The sequence below is a fragment of the Gossypium raimondii genome, chromosome 2 (assembly GCF_025698545.1).
Source record: "Gossypium raimondii isolate GPD5lz chromosome 2, ASM2569854v1, whole genome shotgun sequence".
NCBI lineage: Eukaryota > Viridiplantae > Streptophyta > Magnoliopsida > Malvales > Malvaceae > Gossypium > Gossypium raimondii.
In genome coordinates this window covers 45,871,428-45,892,061 of record NC_068566.1, presented here as the reverse complement: position 1 = coordinate 45,892,061, position 20,634 = coordinate 45,871,428, and the positions used below count along the sequence as shown (strand labels likewise).

The 20,634-nt window shown below is 28.2% G+C and overlaps 1 protein-coding gene across 1 annotated transcript; it reads right to left on the bottom strand.

Moving 5' to 3' along the window:
• Window positions 1-5,178: 5,178 nt before the first annotated feature.
• LOC105789162 (hydroxymethylglutaryl-CoA synthase) lies at window positions 5,179-8,860 on the bottom strand. Its single transcript, XM_012616423.2, has 12 exons — window positions 8,647-8,860; window positions 8,032-8,138; window positions 7,737-7,869; window positions 7,286-7,429; window positions 7,042-7,200; window positions 6,743-6,816; window positions 6,540-6,615; window positions 6,380-6,435; window positions 6,202-6,289; window positions 5,977-6,117; window positions 5,734-5,883; window positions 5,179-5,632 (listed from the first exon to the last, which is right to left on the bottom strand). Exons 1-12 carry the CDS (start codon window positions 8,707-8,709, stop codon window positions 5,426-5,428), a joined length of 1,398 nt encoding a protein of 465 aa, XP_012471877.1. The 5' UTR covers window positions 8,710-8,860; the 3' UTR covers window positions 5,179-5,425.
• Between the last annotated feature and the right edge of the window lie 11,774 nt (window positions 8,861-20,634).

Here is a 20,634-nt window from a genome sequence, read left to right as displayed (position 1 = left end):
TTTGGTATTTGCCTCCTTTGCTTGGCTTCATCTTTTGGCTCATGTTCAATTTACTCTATTTTTCTTGTTTCATTTAGCACAACACCTTAATGTGGTAGATATTTTGGTCAAAAAGTTTCATTTTGAATTGAAATTGGGTTTGCAAAATACCCAATTTAATACCATAAACTAGAACCACTTTCCAAAAAGGTTATGGAAATTGCCTATTTATAGATTTATTCAAGGTTAAACTATGCCATCATTCTTTATATTCTTCACAAATTTATTTTTAAGAATGTAGCCTCTTTATTTTTCTAATTTTGGTTAGAATGTGATTTTTAAATTTAATGAAATAATTTTAATATTGTTTACAATTGGACTTGAATTTTGAAGCTTGAAAAGTAAAATGATTGAATTCTTAAAATAAAAATAAAAATAAAATTCTAAATTTATAAATAATATGGCATATTTTAACAGTTATTTAAATACCATCAAAAGTCATATTTCAATACACATTGTATTTTCAATGAGAGGACATAAGTTCAATTTTGAAGATGACATTATAGAATAAATTTGTATTAGATAATGCAATTATTTGATTTAATATTTTATCGCTCAAATTTTTGAATGTTATAGAGAGGTAGTTATATACCCATAACAGCATCTATATTTAATATTTAGATCATATTTAAATTTTCTTAAAATTTCAAATCTAAAAATTATAATATATTAATAATAATAATAATTAGTGAGATTTAGATCAAATCTTTAATAAATTTTATAAATATAATTTCATTTATTAAATATTATATTTACTTAATAAAATATTGTTTATATATTTTATATAAATTTTAAAATTCTTATTGAAATAGCATTTCAACTAAAATTTATTTATTTTATTTAACTTAAGAAATAAAATTAATTTTACTAAAACATGTGACAAGAGGTTATTATAAAGAACTATTTTAATAAAGAGTGTGCTTCACATGGTGGTTACTATTATAGATGAAAAGTTGTTATAGATAACAAAAATAAAACATAAAATATTAATTCTACAACAAACTTAATTATTATAATAAAATGTCGCTACAAAGAGTGGTTGTTATAGAGAATCCGACTTTATCTAAATACTACTTTGTATTAGTTTACCAAATTAAACTACAAATATTATCAAAATTATCATTAAAATTTACAAATTCTATACAAAAGTCAGATTAAAAAATTTTGATTGGTATTGATTGTATCGGTATGTATCAATTGATTTACTGTACCAATCGAAATATGATCTACCAATCAAGACAAGTAAAATAATTTTTTATTTACGTTGGATTTATTGAGGAATATGTTTTACTTGTTTATTTATGAATTTGTTTAATGATGAATTGTATTTGCAAACCTTATTAAAGAATATTTTATATAATTGATGAGTATTTTATATTTAAATTTATTTAATTTCATTATTTGATATTTAAATTTGAAATAGTACACTCAAATATATTGGTAGTTGTACGTACTAATATCAGTACAAATATAATATGTCTGCCGGTATAATACTAACTACCTGGTTATAAATATTGAGAAATTAGGTTTGCGCCTATTGCCCGTGATGCCCGAGTCCTATAGTGACTCGTTTTCTCTTAATCCTCAGCGACTTATGATCTGTCGAGTTTCCATGAAAACTTGAATTTATATAGGGTTTCATTGCATGTTTTGTTTCAAAGTCAAAGACTCATCGGATCATGATTAATTATTGTCATTTGCTGAAAACCTCGTAATATTGTTTTGGGGTTTCTTTTCTGTTCTCAATTTTCCTCGTTTTCTGTGATTGGGTCAGTGATTTTGATGCCTTTCATCTGAATGGGACTCTTGTTTTCACTTCTGCTGCTCATTGTGTAGCAGAAATATCAGCACACCTAAACCAAAGGCAAGATTAGAGGGAATAGTGTTCCAATCATGATGGTTTGTATATAACTAAGCTACCCTAAACATGAAGTGAACCGTCTTATTAGCATCCCAATACGAAGAAAATCAGATTTCAATGTAATCCTTAATTAATAAGCCAAACTTCGACAGATTTATGCTAGGCATCACCAAAGCATTAAATGGCCTCCAGGCAATGTGACTCAATTAAATTTTATCAAAGTGCAGTGATTTTTGTCAAGATAAAGCTTCTCGTATCAACAACATGGGGCTCCATCAAAACCAACGTAAAGCTTGTCATCCCGTTACCAAACCGATCGTAACCATCTCCAACAATTGCAACAAAAGTCTTTTTTTATTTAAAATTTAGTGATTATTGTTGAAAAATATGGAAAGAATGAAGGAAATTGTTCCTATATTTGTGTTATTGGCAATTTATTTGAACCGATTTTTGGATTATGTTGACATTGTGAAATGTATCTAGCTCATCAATGAAAATCGTATCATTTAAAGAAATATTTATGGGGGATCGGATCACATTGGATCATACTTATCAATTGCTTTGGATTGAAGATATTGGATTGGAACTTTGATATCTTAGATGCCAAGAGTCCTTATATATATTGTTTGTTATTATTATATTGTATTCAGCTTGGTAGGTCTTCTTTTGTTAGCATTGGGGTGAACGTTCATTCGAATCGAGTTGACAAATCTTATTTTATCATCCTAACTTGATTTTAAATTTTTTCAAGTCTAGCTGAATGAAATGAAATTTGAGTCGAGTCGAACCAAATTGAGTGAATTTGTTCGAGTTAAATTAAAAAATTAAACATGACAAATTAAAATCTTATTACAAGATAACTAATCTCATGTTATAGCATATAAATTTAAAACCAAATATATTTGAAATTTTTCAAAGCAAAATGATAAAAAAAACTTTATAGTTTGATAAAATTGAATCATTAATTAACTTATTTAGGTCCCAAAATTATTATTCTAGAAAATTTTAATTTTTACTTTCTTTACATATTTTTAGGTTTTCTTTTTGAAATTTTTATAAAATTTTAAAATATAAATTTTGGAATTTTTTTATAAATATTTTGAATTTTAAAATTTATTTTGTAATTTTTGTTGAGAGACGAATTTGCTCATTTTCAAACTTGATAGGGATCAAAAGTGTATTTACACCAATATGTTATTTGAATTGTAAAAATCAACTCGATTCGAACTCTAAACTCGAATTACTTAGTCGAGTTGACTTGAATAATTCAAATAACTTGATTCGATTAGCTCAAAATTTCAAAAAAAAAAGATTTTTCGAATCAAATTGAGTTTTGCTTACCCCTATATTAACAAGTCTTGAAATGTTCTATATAATTGATAGACTTATATAGGTTATTATTCAGAAATATAAAACACTTAATCTGTTCAAGTGAGCAACTTTATTTTTTATAAGTGCATTGTGATTGTAAAATATATTATGTTGTGGTTTTATATGCTAAGTTCATAGGAGGAAATTTAATGGCTATATCAATCTTCAAGGTGTAAAAGTGAGGAAATTGTCATTGTAAGTGTTAAAAATTGTGAATATTTCTCACTAAATTAGGCTTCACAAATTTAGAGGAGCTGAACTATGCAAACAATTTTTAAGTCCCTGTTTTATTCTTGTTATCGCTAGAAGTAAGCAAAACTCGATTCAATTAGAAAAAAATAAAAATAAATTCAAATTTTGAGTTAATCAAATTGAGTTATTTGAGTAAACTCGAATAAGTAATCTGAGTTTCGAGTTCGAGTCAAGTTGAATTTTACAATTTGAATAACATATTGGTATAAATATCCTTTTGGTCCCTATCAATTTTGAAAATGAGCAAATTGATCTTTCTTTCAACAAAAATTAGAAAAATCAAAATCAAAATAATTTTAAAATTTAAAATTTATATTTTAAAAAATTATAATTTTTTAAAAAATCTGAAAAATATAAAGAAATTTAAAATTTAAAATATTCTAAAATAATAATTTTGGGACCTAAATAAGTTAATTAATGATTCAAGTTTATATACTAAAGTATCTTTTTTTTTCGCTTTGAAAAAATTTTCAAATATATATGGTTTTAAATTTATGTGCTCTAATATGAAATTAATTATACTGTAACAAAATTTTAATTTGACATGTGCAATTTTTTTTTGTTGAACATAAGCTTAGAAAATTAAGCGAGCATTTGTCCTAATGAAAATTATCATCAGTCACCGAAGACTGTCTAATATCTTCTTCAAGCCAGCATCTCACATACTGCGGAGGATCTTCCAGGATAATCAGCTGCTCAATTACGCCTCCGTCTGTCTTAGCTATGCAATCAACAACTTTATTGACATTTCATTGAATATGTCGAAATTTAACTTCCCAATTTTTGGAACACCAATCGTGAATCTATCTGACTTCAGCAACACTACTTACTATAGCCAACCCATTACGAATAGTTTCAATCAACATTGTGTTACACTCGAACAATTTCATTTGATATAACTCAATTCGATCGAACATTCACTCTTAATTATCGCAATATTTGATGAAATGATATTCCCAACCATTTCAACCATTTTTTCCAAGCATATAACTTAGCCTCAACAACTATTTGGGCCGACAATTATGATATTATACATGGAAAGAGCTAATTGGCTGAGATGGATAAATAAGCTTTATTTCATGTATTAATGGTTGGGTTTAATGATTAAACAATTTTCATATTCAAATATTAAAATGCACCACCAAAATTGAGATATAATCATCAAATTTATGAGAACAAAATTAACTTAATTTTTTTACTAAGGTATCCTGTAAAGATTAATTTTTGGAGGCTCATGGCAACCTCTTCCTCAACGCAACAATGCCATTTCTAAAATTTGAATAGAATTACCCCACTTTTCTTTGAAGATACATTGCACTCTCATTATACTGAGAGGATTCGGTTTTTTTTCATTGGTTTAAGACAATTTACATGGCATGGGAGCTGAGTTGGAAGTGTAAGAATGACAAGTGGAGGGTCCCCCTTGATGACCATGAACATGTGACCATCAGCTGTCAACAACACAGATAGGGTCTACTCTCCACCAATAAATCTGCAGAGTTGTGTCAGAATGGTATCAGAAAAGTCCTTTACAGAGTTTTAATCACTTGATTTTTTTTTTTCATTCTGAAATCTTAAGTGGTCCCATAAAAACATTACCACTATATTTTTATTACCAAGATATAGCCCTTGAACCTACAACTATGGAGCTCTGCTGAAATAAAAATATCTTATATTATCATCAAAGAGATTGCCAACTAGCTTTGGGTTTTAACATAACTGGCTCTAGAAAAATAACTTATTACAAAATAAAATAAAAAAGAAAATTTAAGCTGAAATTGATGCTGAATCAAACTATTTTTGCTTTTTTAACATTCACAGGAACCCAGTATTTTGGTACTCACAAACACATCTAACACAAATGCTTTCTTCATGGCATTGGGGGCATGATAAATCTGTCCGCTAATGACCGTTGGCAACGGAACCATTATCGCAAGCAGCAAAGTCCCCGTCCTTCTTTGCGTAGAATCTCCGGTACATGGAATCAACTTCGGTGAGGTAGTATGTTCCGGGAGACAAAAGGCTACAGTCTTTGCTTGTCACGAAATCCTTGGCTCCGTACCTATGCTCCATGAGCTTCATAGTCTCAACAAACTTCTCAGGGGGAAACTGCAGAAAACAACTCGGTTACAATCCAAAACTCAGGCAATGAAGGTGGTATAATGACCATGTACTTCTTATACAGGCTAGAACAGAAGTGCAAGATTTACCTCGTGCCTTGACTTCAATTTCCCGGCTACATTCATCACTGATACAATGTTCGATAGGCTAAAGGGGTGTTGACCTTCATGGAATCGCAATGAAAACATTGTGGCAGTTAAACCACTTCCGTAAGAGAATAAAATCACCCGCTTTCCTGCCTGCATGTTATTAAATATATCAGATGTGAATGGAAATAGAGCTGAGATTGAAGATTTTCATTTTTATTTTCGAAAAGAGATGCAATAAATTACCAATTCACTGTTTTTGTTGTGAATAAGGGATGCAAAGGCAGCATAAAGAGATGCAGTATACATGTTGCCAACTTGCTTTGGTATCAAGGTAGTTGGTTGCACCTTGGCATCATAAAGGCACTTTGAAGCTTGTTGGGATGCCTGCAAATGCACGGTAATGATCGGTATCAGCATGAAGTTCTATCATGTCAAATCTTAGAATTGTTATGAAAGTTCAAAATAGACCTTCTCAAGATCCCGGCTTTGGTAGCTTTCGTCACCGGTCAAAGTTGAGAATGGAGCCAGTTTTTCCTTGGTAATTTCATCGACAGAACTACAAATTTATGTAAACCGAGTAAATAACACCGAACAGAGATGATATGGTAAGTATAATCTTTGAACTCGTCAAAGAAAAGGAAAAAACCTGGCATTCCTCAAGAAGTCGTTGAACAACAAACGAGAAAAGCTTTTCTGCACAAGCTGCAGCAGTTGAAACAGACAAAGTTATCAGAGATATTGCAAAATTCCCATTATTAAATGAAAGAAAATTTATTGATTTATCGATAACCGCTCAAATTAGCTACCTTGTTATACGGAGAATGGAATACGAAGTATGCAGCATCAGAAAGAGAGAACTGTTTGCCCTCTAGTTTCTCATACCTGCAGCGACACATAGTGGCTTTAGCCGAGCATAACTAGTCTAAATTCCACATTTATAAAGAAAACAGAATATATCGGCTGAAAAGGAAAAAGAGAAAATACTTCAATTACTTCTAAAATGACTTACTTGTGACAGAAATATTTGTAGCAAGTATCGAGAGCCATGAGATAGCATGTTTGAGAAAGTTTCCCATCGACAACCTAGACATGCATGTCAATGGATAGAATCATTTAATGAAACAAGAATTCTTAACGAACAAGAATAGCATAATTGATTATCATGTAATTATATGATTGCTATAAACAGTCATTTTTGAAATTTGTCCTGGGAACTTCATCATATACATAATTCTGATGACGACAATGATATGAACAATTATTTCTCATACAAGTAGAAAAACTTAACGGGCAATTCAGTTGCATTACCGGATATTCACTAGCAAGGTTAGGCTTGTAAAAGTCGTAGGCATGGGACATATGACTTCCACGTAATTTGCTTTCAAAAGCAATAGGAGCATCAGGCCCTATTAGCATAGCAATTGCTGCTGCTCCTCCAGTAGGCCGGGCAGGTCCTTCTGCATAGACCTGAAAACAAAAGTCCAGCGCTTGTAGACCGTAGCCAGAAAAAGATAGGGAAATTTCACAGTAACAGTACAGGAAACGAGCATACCGCACTGTCAGTACAGACAACAAGACCATATCGTCCATCCCATGAACTACTTTCAACCCAATTGACACAGTTAAATAAAGCTGCAGTCCCTCCATAGCATGCATTAGTCGAGTCAACCCCTTCGATGTCAGTGTTTCCAGATTTCTGCTTGTTTAACAAAAGAAAAGAGCATAAGGTGAAGAACATGCATTTGACCATAAATTGCACCAAAGTTCGTCCTAAGAAATAAAATCGCCTTACAGAACTGCAATCAAACAGGACAGGGTGATATCTACGAGTGATATGGGTGCAATAAAACATGGTTGGACCATGGATTTTCCCAAGAAAAAAGTTCAGGTCACAACGACCGGATAGATATAACACCATTGACAAAATGACCCCATATAATGGCTAGCAGCTAGCAAGGGACAACTATCCTAGATAAGAAATCGTGATGATCGGGGAAGAGTACCTCAAAGATTTGCATCAAGAAGGTCTTAATGGACTTGCTCTTGTCGATCACAGTCTCACTACCAACTTCAAGACGGCCAATTTGTTTGGGATCAATCTTATACTTTGCAAGGAGTGAAGTAACAGCTGTTAAACTGCAGATCAAACATAACCCCATTAGTAAAATCGAAGAAAGTGTTCATTTCAACCATCCATACAATGCAAATCTTAGTCATTATATATACACACTGTAAAACAGAATTAAGTCATGCTAATAACATATAAGAAGAGTAGATATAAAATGTAGAATTTGTAACCTCATAGAGATAACATCTTCCACTTCTGTACAAAAGGCCATGCAATCTTGTCCAAGTCCAATGGTGTATTTCCCCTTACTAGCACCATCATGAGCCTCCAATGCTTCCTGTTTTATAGGAAAAAGAAAAGAATATCATAAAATTAATCTCATATTACATTAATCTATGAATAAATAACATATCAAATAAAAAGCCATCATTCTACTATAAACTAAAACAAGTATTCATAACCATATGATCATGCAAAACTAGAATACTTTTTTGTAGGGAAAATTCTAATTAACACCCATTGATCCAGGTAAAGAATAAAGCTAGTACATATATTCACATCAATCAGTAAGGAATCAAACATAACACTTTAACTGTAGTTAGACTTCACCAAATTATAGAGTTCAAATGAGATGAACTTTTTCAGATATAAAATTAAAAATTTTGAAACAAGAGAAAAAAACCCAAGAAAATTAAATTTGGAGGCAATCAGTTTATTCACCATAAATAACCAAAAAAATTCCACCTTTGACCCATTTTTCTCACTTGAATCAGCTACCCAACCAAAACCCAGAACGCAAAAACTCAAAGAAATTAAAAGGAAAAAAAAGGGAAGAGATGTCTCACCTGTTGAACACAGGTAGGAGGGAAGTAGATATCCATAGCAAGAATTCCCACATTCTTAGCCATTGCTCACTCTAACTATCAAAAAAAAAAGATGAGCTTTTTCAACAACAACGAAAAAAAGTTGTGTTAATTAATTACTTAAATTCTCTCCTTTTTGTGAAAGAGTATTTGATCCCCGAAATTCGCAGAGAGAACCGTTGATGAGGGAAATCAGATGCGGTGTTTTCCGGAATTTATAGGCAAATGCAGACTTCATGAATTCGTATTACTATTCCCCCTTTGGCCACTGTTGGAAGATATTGTGTTTCTCTTTTTTACCCTTTCCCTTTTGATTATTTACTTTGATTGCCATCATGTCAGGTTGGAAAATGGTATTTTTTAGATTTTTGTTTGTCTGGTTTTGCCAGCATTTTCATCGTCTTTTTGTCCCTTTTTTTATTTTTTATTTTAATAAAAATAAAGGAAAAATATGTTTGTATCAAAAAAAAAAAAAAAAGAATCTATACCCTAAAAGTTACTTTTTTTCATGATTGATTTTTTCTCAAAAATAAACCCGAATTTAAATTTGATTCGAAAAATTTAATGTGAAATAAATTTTAAATTAGTTAAATAAATTTAAGTTGAGATTTAAATCAAAAATTTTAAAATTAATTACAATAACCACTCTAATCTAATTCCAAATCTTTTATAGGAAATCATGTAGTATGAAATAATTAATAAGGCCAAAATCATGTTCTCATAAAAGTTATTAATTAATATATTTAATATGCATTAATAATGTTTTCTCTTATTAAAATAATAATATTTAAAAAACCCATTTATTTATTTATGGATGGATAGTAAAATAAATAAATAACAGCCAAATTGGTTGAATTTGTAAATCAGATGAAATATATAGAAGAAAATATATTTTTGGTGGGCATTCAAAATTGACAGCATTATAATAATTATTTTAAGAAATAAATAATTTTTTATTGAGTGTTGAACGGCCCATCCCAAAACTAAGCTGTTGAGTGTTGAAATTTAGGGTTTTAAAAAAATAATTTTAAATTTTTTTTAAAAATACTTTCGTTTAATATATTAAAAATAATGAAAAATTTTATTAAACATGTTAATTAAAATTAATGAATGTTTTACAATTTAATAAATTTTATTTTAATGTAAAAGGGAAAAGGAAGGACCCCGTTGAGGGCAGTTAGGAAAATTGGGTCAAGCATGACAGCACGTGACTATGCTTCAAACTGCACGTCAAACTGCACGTGGACTGATCGCTTTTTATTTTTCATGATAAATTATAATAACAAATATGCTTTGTTTGTTTCTTTAAGTATTATTTTGTGTTGAGAATTAAAATGTTTATTATTTTAGGTTTTATTCATGATTTAGTCCTTGAATTATGTCTGATTTCCAATTCTGGTATCTAATTTATTTTTCATTTTAGTACCTAAACTATCTTTTATTATAGGTTTTAGTCCAAATTTTTAAGAGCGTTCAAAAACCCAAAAATAAAAAGAAGAAAAATTCTTCTTCATTATGCTTTGTTTTCAAACAAAATCTTTCTGATTTTTTTCATTATTCCGATAAATTTTGGACTAAAATCTATGATAGAAAATAAATAATTTAAAAATAAAATCGTAAATAAATACATTATTTTAATTAAATAATAAATGGCAACATTTTCATTCAATACTAAACTAGTATTACTAGTACTTTTTGATTAACATTTCATCTTGAATTTTCTCATGTGATGACATCATTATATTGCTTAATCTATTAGTAACTCAATTGACCAAACTTTAATTTTGTGGTGGATTTTGACTTAATTAAAATTTTAAGAGTTAAATGAATTTTTTAAAAAAATTTGAGGGCTTAATGATAATTTCAATAAAATTTATGGATTTAATTAAAATTTTAGAAATTTTGGAAGTCAAGATCCCTCGAGTCCAAAAGAAAAGAGGAAGAGATTTTGGGAATTATGGTCCCTTATTCAAATTCTCCTATATGCCACTTTATTTCGTATTTAAATTTATTTTAATATATTTTGATTTAATATTGATTGAGTGTTAGTTTGATTGGTTTGGGTATTGTTGTTAATGCAGGAGGATATGAATTCGAGTGTGGTGAAGCACATTATCTTCCTATTTATGGATTGAGGAGAGACAATAACTAGTTCTAAGCATTGCGTCAAGAAGAACAGATATGATCAGAATTTATAATAAAATTATTACCTTAAAACTCCGTAAGTAAAATGTATATAATGTAAAGGATTAAAAAGCTAATAAACAAACAATGAAGTCTTAACATCCAAAACCTTGTTTTGGATTTTGGCTTTGATTATTTAATATGTTGAATAGGGGGGCTGGAAGAAATTCCACAACCACATATATAAATGACTATATAAGCATACCAATGTTGATCATTGCATAATATATTTGACTCTCATTGAAACAATATTAATCTTTTTCCAAATTGGCAGGAGAAATTAAAACTTTAATTAATTAAAATAAAAAGAAAAGAGTACATGAAAACTTGGATGTTTCAAAATTATTAAATTACAAAGATCAGCATATCACCTACAATTATTATATATAGTTTCACGTTATAATTAAAAAAATATGCTTTTAATTAACACAGTTTATATTATTATACTATACATTGATAATGACAGTAGGAATGATCATAACGCAATAAGAAAAAAAGATATACACGCAGATTTTACTTGGAAATTTCTTATCGAGAAAAATCACGATCAAAGGAAGAGAAATTCACTAATGTTGAAAAACAACAACGCAAGAGGTCTTTGACTACACATGTTTTTAAGGGTTAAACAACCATGTTATAATCAATGTCTAATAAAAGAAATATAGTCCTATGCGGATTCAACTTGTGCGGCAAGATCCGTATCAGCCCTTGATCCTTCAGTCTCTCACGGATCCTCAATTTTGCCTCTCTATTTTATTTCTTTAACATGTGAGTTACATTTCGAATTTTTTAAACCGGATCAAACGAGATTTAAGTCATATAACTCTAATAATTATTTAATAATTATTATTAAAAAAATTGCATGGCGAAGAAGTTTAAGAGAGAGACGATGAGGATGGTATAACTTTGAGGGAAAAACAAAGGCGGCTGACTTGGTTGGTAAAATACGCAGTCTCAAAGTCCAAACTTGGAAGCATCAAAAATAGATTATCTTCAAGTCCAGCAAGCCGTCGACAAAATCAAACATATGACGATCTAATTCAGCATATTTTGTTGAACAAAATATTAATTGACCATATTTTTATTTTATTTTTTTTCTATGGGATTTAGGATTTATTCTTTTTTTTTCTTCCTTTCCTCTTGAATTCTTCTATTATAGAAATCTTTTATTAGTAGTTAAATTGTATTTTGCTCCTCCAACTTAAAAATGAGTAAATTAGTTCATGTATGTTAGACCTAAGAGCAAACTGGTTCTTTTATTAAAAATTTCACCAATTTCTGTTGTTAACAACTGGTCTCAGTACATTAGCATTAGGTACGCGTCGCACGCCATGTGTCACTGTTTAGTTATTTCATCAGTCACGTCAGTTTTTAATAGTACAAATGGATGAAATTTTTAACAGAAAAGATCGGTTTGCTCTTTGATCTAATGTATATAGGTTAATTTGTCCATTTTTTTTTAATAAAGAAGATAATAAAATCTGGCTTCTAATACAAGACTTCCATGGTAGTTTTATCCAATTTAATATTAAGTTAATGAAATCTCAAAGATTTTATATTTAAGTCTTAGCTTATGTAAACGTGTGTTATTCTCAATTTAAATATATTCGATTTAAATTTTATATATAATATATGAATCTTATTCAAATTTATTCTTATGTAGCTCTAAATAATTATTAGATTTCACATATATATTATTTTTAAAGTGTATTTGTAAAACTTGATCTCAATTTTAAACATATATTTTTAGCAATTTAAACAAATTTTTAAATTCATTCAGTTTGCATGATTATGTATCTATACTTATTATAAACTTTGATTGAATTAGTGTCTCGGGTTAATTAAGTACCAACTTAATTGAGAAAAATTAATATACTTTTTTTAAATGATAACTAATATTATTTTGATTGTGTTTTTGTTTTTATACTTTTACATAATCTTTAAATAAAAGAACTAAAACCATATATTCAAGGATTAAACATATGTTTAATAAAATTTACATACAAATTCTTCATCACTCTATTGAATAAATTTTAAAAGAAAATTTTTGAACTAATTTAGTGCAATATAATAATGGAAAGTTAAGGGCATAATGATTTATTAGCTTGCGTTTTTTGTCAAATCATTCTAAAATTGATGGAAAAATTAACATTTTAAATTTGTTGATGTGTCCATGTGTATGCTATATCAGCATTTAATTAATTTTTTAAAAAATTAAAATTATTAAAAATATTTTAAATATTTTAAATTTTAAAAGTAATTAAATTTTGACATACCATCCGCATGACAATTCACGTGTATGTCACATCAACAAAGTTAACAAACATTAATTTTTCCATCTATTTTTGGGTGATTTGATAAAAAATACAAATTTAAAGACTAAAAGAGTTGAAAAATTAATGAAAGACTAAAATGATTTTTTTTATAAAACTTAAGCCCAAAAATGTCATTATGCCAAAGTTAAGGCGTGTGTATCACAACACACTATAGTGCTAAGTGGAAGACTTTCAATAATGGAAATTGTAGGTGACTTTGACTTGAGAATTGAGATTTGTTTGAATATGCGATATATCTGCGAAGGCAAATAATTGAAACTCGTGACTATGGATTCGGAAATCTTTGTCGATTGAGTTTTAAATCGATTGATATGAAGTATGGACATTATTGTTAATACAGGAGAACGTAGGTTTGAGTACATTAAAACACATTATCTTCCTATTTATGAGTTTGGGAAGGATTATAGATAATTCTAGATATTGTATGAAGAAAAACAGATATAATCAAAACTATAATGAGATTGTTCAATTTCGTTTTAAGTCTTTTTGTATTTTTTTCTATTTTGCAAAAATAGTTGAAATTTTGGTTTTAGAAGAAAATAAAGTTTTATAGATAGTAATAAGGATTGTCATATCCACAATAATTGATATATTTCTTTAGCAAAAACACATAAAGTAAAAATAAGGGTTTAAAAATTAAAATTACCAAAAGAAAGATCACAAATAAATTTTAAGAAATTAGTCAAAGATGCTAACCTCTTCTTATTTAATCTTATTTAATATATTTGTTAAAGTTATTAATCTCTTCTTATTTTTTTATAATAAAGGAAATGTAGTTGAAATTATTTTGCTTACTAGCAAATAACCTTGAAATGAAGTAATTAGAATTTAATTTATTAATAACATTAAAATTTAAACCGCCTAATTTTAACCAACGAATACATATGTCGGATTTATTTAGATCAGGTTATATATCTATGCAACATGAATTGCATAAATAATTTATACTCAATCATGTTATTCATTACAAGTATTAGAATAATCAATAGTTATAGATTTAAAAATTTTAATTGACCGACAAATATTCTAAATTATAAAATCCTATACATATATTCAACAAATCTAAATATTTATAATTAAACCAGAAAATATGTAAATACGAAATAATATAAAGGTAAAACTCGAATCAAAATTTTGAAAACATTTAAACTATATTTGACCTTAAGTATATAATAGTTGAAAGTAAAGGATTCTCACATTATCTTTTAATTTCCCTTTCTAGTTAATCCAAATCATTTTACTTGAAAAACTCAAATCATTTAGAGGTAAGAAAATAGCAAACTGTAGCAAAAATTCCTAATCAAATCCTGAAAATAATAGCAGCTGATTGACTCTTAGTTTGATTGGTATTAATATTGTTGTCAGTACAAAAAGACGTAGATTTGAGTGTGCTGAAACGCATTATCCTCATATTCAAGGGTTGGGGAGGGGCCATGAGTAGTTCTATACGTTATATCAAAACGAGCAAATATGACGAGAATTTATAACGAGATTAATGTTAAAAAAAAGTAATAATAAAAACTTTATTATGTTTTAAAAAGAATCATTTAGGAATTTATTGGGTTGATTAGAGCGTTATAATACATCTTTTACCACGAATGAATGAATATAGTGATTATACTCATAACTACTTAACCAAATTTATTTAAGATGTCATTAACTTTTTGAGGCGAATGGAGCCTTCATTCAATTAGTCACCGACGGAATCATTAATGAACATAGTGCTTTTCTTTTTCCTTCAATTTATTGATAGGCCAATCCTCATGTAAATGCATCCAATTAAAATATAATTTGCAACAAACATCCATATGCAAAATCAAACACTCTACTCATCAGAAGAATTCATCGTGTTTTATCTAAAGAAAGTCAGTGGATATTAAGATATATTCTTAGAGAGCACAATCAAAGCGAAGACTACTTAACTAAATTAACCTTTGCAATTGTTTGAGGCCCTTCCACGAGAAGCGCTAGAATTTCTTAAAGCCGACAGGAAAAGAAATATTTGTATCCCTTAATATTTTTCTATGTAAATTAGTATAGTAATGTCTTTTTATTAAAATCCTAAGCATTTTTAATTCAAATCGATAAGTTTAAATTTATATAGTATATTTAAATTATTATATTTTAACCAAAACGTAAAAAGAATTTTGTTTAAATAATAAATTTTAATTATTTATATAATTACTAACTTTATATCTCATATATAAAATTATATGTTATCTATGAATTATTATTATCAATTTATTGAATATTAAAAATTAATAACGAAGAATTAATTTACAATATATCAATCTTTTTATAATTTATGCAAATGCTTTGACAATGATTAGGATTTTTTATTAACAATATATATAAATGGTCAAAATAATTAATGTATGTTAATTGTATTTATTAGTTATAATTTTAAATAATGATTTTTGTATTAATTATACCAAGTAAAACGGTTTTTTATAAAATAATATAAATAATTAAAAAATTGGGATTGGGGAAAATTTATTTACAGGAATGGCTGTTTGCTACAATGATCACCAATGTCACCTGACACACCGGCGGTACCATCCCACAAACATCCGGCAATAATTCATTTTTTTAAATGATTTTTTTGTGTCACCACTTTGTCAAGTGGCACACGTGTATACTTTTGAAAATACTCGTGAAAATATGGATATACATGGTGGGGGGAAAAAACTTAATGGCGCCACGATGTGTTAGGCAGGATTAGTTAATTTTTTTAAAAAAGAATGCATGTTAGAGAGAAAAAAAAACTTAGATGAAATTTTTTTTTTATTGGTGCCACAAGTGTGTTAAACATCACCGGTAAAAAGTCGCATGAAAGAGAAAAAAAAAGATTAAAAGAAATTAAAGACTAATTGGAGGGAGCCTGTGACCGATTGATCATGTCGGCAACAAGGTGTTAGTTTTTTTTTTTCTATTCTCTCCCCTTCTACTAAACACAATTCTTTTTTTCTTCTTCTTCTCTTCAATAGAAACAAATTTTTGACCGAGGGAGGGGTAAATATACTAGGCAGTGCCGCCTGGCAGTGTCGCAGGATGAGATTTTCAAACCGGTGCTACCTGACACTTCGGAGACACCACTAATTTTTTTTTCAGTTTCTCTATTTTTTTTCGCTAACAGCAATTTTTTAAAAAACAAAGTGGTGCCACTTGACACATTGACGGCACCATTAAAAAATTTTTTCTTTTTTTTCTCCCACCATGTATACCCATATTTTTACGGCTATTTTCAAAAGTACATATAGCTACCACCAGACGCAGTGACGGCACCAAAAATTTTTTTTAAAAAAAAAATAATGATTGCCGGATGATTGTAGCACACCGGCGACACCAACAGTTACTGTAACAAACAGTCGATTCTCGTAAATAAATTTTCTCAATCTCATTTTCGTTATTATTTATTTATTTTATATTATTTTTATGAAAAAGCTAAATAAAATTATATTGTACATCAAATATAGTAAAAGTGCTTTAATTATGACTCTGAAATTTTTTATTATTTATAATATTTGGAATTGTTAATTAAGTTAATAATTTTTAATTTTTAATTAGGAGTTAAATAACTATATATATAATATTAGTACACTAACATCTATATTTATAAGTTGTACCATTCTTTTCAATTAATTAAATTTAAAATTTTAAAAACACATAACCAGATAGCAGAACAGACCAAAGATGTATTGAATCGAAAGGCATCTAAAAGTAAATAGCAGACAAAAGAGTTTGGTTGGGTTTTCAAGGCCAAATCCTCTTATTTTGTGTGTTATTATTATAGGTTAAGGCATGCTGCAGATCTAAGCTTCAATATGACAGAAACAAATCCAACTAATCTGTCCATCAATCACGTGATTATTACATTTTGTATTACGATTCTACTCACTCAGTTTATCCCTAAACCATCCGCAACAAATTAGGGTTTATTCCCATGTTGTTATATATATATTTTTATAAAATCCATTTTAATTTTACGGTATATAAAGATTAATCTTTTTAGAATATGTAGTTATTTCCGTTAATAGTTTTGTCTTCAAAGTTTATGACTATTACACCTAATGTCAAAAGATATATTCTCAATTCGTATTGAGTTGATTATTAGTAAGTTTCCATTCGCTTCTTACATTTGGAATATAGTCCTATTACTTTTCTTTTAGAAATTTAATCCTTTAATTTTTGGATTTACTTAAAATTTTCTATTAAACTCAGTGGTGTTGAATTTTGAAATTAAAAAAATTGTAGTCATAAAAATGTTGAAAATACTTATTCAATTCATTATAATTAAATATTTCTTGCTAGATTAGTGTTGTTAAGAAAATTTAACAATATTAAATATTTAGATTAACTAATGGCATTATAGAAATAGAGGGACTAAATTATGTTAAAATTAAAATCTCAAGTTGTAGAATAGTTAGGCCAAACCTGAAATTTGACAATTGTGTAAAAAAATTGGATTATTATTCTAGCGGCCCACACCAGGGACTAGAAATATGTTATTATTTTGACAACCTGTCCATTCTCTATAAAAATCATATCAAAATTTGTAGTTGTACGTCATAATCAAATATGAAATTCATAATACGAATGGCTAATTGCTGATTTAATTATCTGTAACCTCACATTTATTATAAAATTGAGGTACAAAATCTTAAACCAATTAAATTACTCCATCTTGCATTTATTTATTCTTTTTTCATGAATTTTATAGCCGCCCTTCTTGTTAGGCGTTTTAGCTATGGTAAACTTTGAAATCTTGGGAAACAACCCATTTAAATTAATTAAAAGAAAATAATTGATCAAATAAGTCAACGGGTAAATAATTTTTTTGGTGAATTATAAGAAGAAGATAAAGTCTTAACAACAACATGAATAGCGTGACTTAAACCCAGGCCACATCTGAGACAGTGAACACTCAAACCATCAAACCAGCAGGTTCAAATTATTTTCCTTTTCCCGATTAAAGCCAAATATATTTGGTGGTAGGTGGGAAAAAAGTATCATTTATAAAATTAAAAACAATTGACTGATTATCATTTATTTACAATGTGGTACGTATGATATTTTCTCAAAGTAGCTTGCAAGATCAAAACTACTTGAATAAGATGTAAGAACAAAGATAATATGGATAACTAGTGAAAAGGAAAAATATCAACAATATATGTTAATCTTACATTATAATTTATTTGTATTCAAAAGAAAAATGATTAACCAAAAAGTAGCATTGTTTGAATATAATTTGGTATTTAGTTAATGCATTTGAAAAGTTATTTGTTAATGAATTCTTGACATATCTGGTAAAAGTTGAGACTTCGAGTTTCGAGTACCTAAGTTCAAGTATTACTATCAACGATTATGTATGTTGGAGTTGGAGTTGGAGTTAGAGTTTGGATCATTTCCGATATTTCACATGTCTGTGAGTTGAAATGATTTGATTATATTTTGTAGTTGCTCGAACATGTAATTGTACTTGTAAAATTCTTAAAAGAATTTTAAAAACTCCAATCCAATTTTACCATTATTAGTATCTTTCATCAAAATTTACCATATTAATAGCTAAGATAAAAGAATCAAATTATGAATATAGGAGAGTAAGTAAAATTTTATTACTTTTAAAATAAAAAAGTTCAAAATTTTCTGAAGAAAATACGAAAGGAGGGACCAACCTCTTTGAATATATCATGTAATCACATTAAAAAAATTGTTATGAATTCAATAAGCTATCTTGATATAAATACAAATTATATCACGAATTAGATTAAAACTTTTAAATCTAAAAATTAAGAAATTTTTTATTGATGGAGTCTTAGCTAGATTGGTATAGACACTATTGTCAATACAGAAGGACGTGAGTTTGAGTGCTCTGAAGCGCATTATCCTCCTATTTATGGATTAGAGAAGGATTATGGATAGTTAAAAAGAGAGCAGATATAATCATAACCTATAATGAGATTATTAAAAAAGTTTGAAATTTTAAGTTTAAACCCTAAAATTTAACCAATAATATCATAGAAGAATTGAAAAGAGAGCAATAATTGGGATGTGGGGTTTCAATGCAAGTTAAAGTAGCCTTAAAATGCTTAAACCAGTTAAGGACCCTTCATGTTTAAGTAGCCTTTGAAATTGGAATTTGTCTCTAACCCACTTGATGCTCTTCTTGGGCCATTTTAAACATCTTTTTTTTTTCCTAATTATATTAAATAACATTTTAAATTTTAGTAGAGGTTATTTAATTAAATTTTTTACAACCCAAAGTTATAAAATGATCGCTCAACTATTAGTATTTTTTTTTGGTCACCCAATTATGAAAAATTATAAAATGACCATCCAACTATTCAATTTTATCTTATTTTATCACCAACTAACTAATACAAAAAAATTCAAGATAATTGGGTGATAAAAGAGACAAAATTTAGTGCTAAGAAAACTTAGGTTGTGCTTTGTTTCATGTAAAGCCTTTTACGGAAAATATTTTTCTTATTTTCCAATAAAATGATTTTTTTTTTGTGTGTGTAAAATTTCTTACCAATTCTAATCTCGTAACACATTTTTCAACTTTAACTATTCAAAACTTGGCGACATTCAAAAATTTCTCTTCAAACTTTTAACCAAAAACGATCATCATCATCATCGGCGTCGATGCCCTCTCCTTCTTTGACCGCGATAACTCAGGCGAGTTAAGGCAATGTTCTAATCCGTTCATCTTTCCTGTTGAGCTTCATCATGTGTTTCATGTTCTTTGATCTGCTATTTTTTGTCGATTTTAACATTATTTTCCCTTTTGTGTCAATAAGTTGATTATGAATAAAGAAATGTATTTATTTTTCTCAATGAAAACAAAATATATTTAGTGGCAGGTAGCGAAAAAATGGCAACTTCTAAAAATAACAACAATGACCCAATGTCTTTACTGATTATTATTTTATTTACAATTTTGGTACTTCTTATGATATTTTCTCAAAGTAGCTTTCAAGACAATTTGGATAACTAGTGAAAGAAAATTCAGCAATATATATTAATCTTACATTAAAGTCTTTTGTATCCAAATAATTTTATCTCGAAAGTTAAGTGTGTGAATATAATTGATTAAAATGTATTATCATTTTTTATTTCAATGAAATTTGATATTTAATTAATGTAATCATAAAGTTAAAAATTTATAAATGAAATCTCGACATATTTGCCAAAAGCTTAGACCTTGGTTTTGAGTACCAAAGTTCAAGTGTCATTATTCACAAGTATGCATGTATGATTGTTTGAGTTTTAGTCGAGATCTTATTATTCTATGTATTGCAATGATTGGCTATATTTTGTACTTGGAAAATAGTTTAAAAAATTAAATCATACCCGCAATGTTATTATAAATTCAATGAAAGAGCAATGTTGGTATAAAGGCTAATTACATAAGTAAATCATAGATGCACTGAAAAAAGTAAACAGT

Excerpts from the sequence above, each read along its gene's own strand:
- LOC105789162 (XM_012616423.2), bottom strand. The coding sequence starts at position 8,709 with ATGGCTAAGAATGTGGGAATTCTTGCTATGGATATCTACTTCCCTCCT. Across the intron at positions 7,870-8,031 it reads GAAGATGTTATCTCTATGAG|TTTAACAGCTGTTACTTCAC; the intron begins GTTACAAATTCT and ends TTTGATCTGCAG. Across the intron at positions 6,118-6,201 it reads AAAGCCGGGATCTTGAGAAG|GCATCCCAACAAGCTTCAAA; the intron begins GTCTATTTTGAA and ends GTGCATTTGCAG.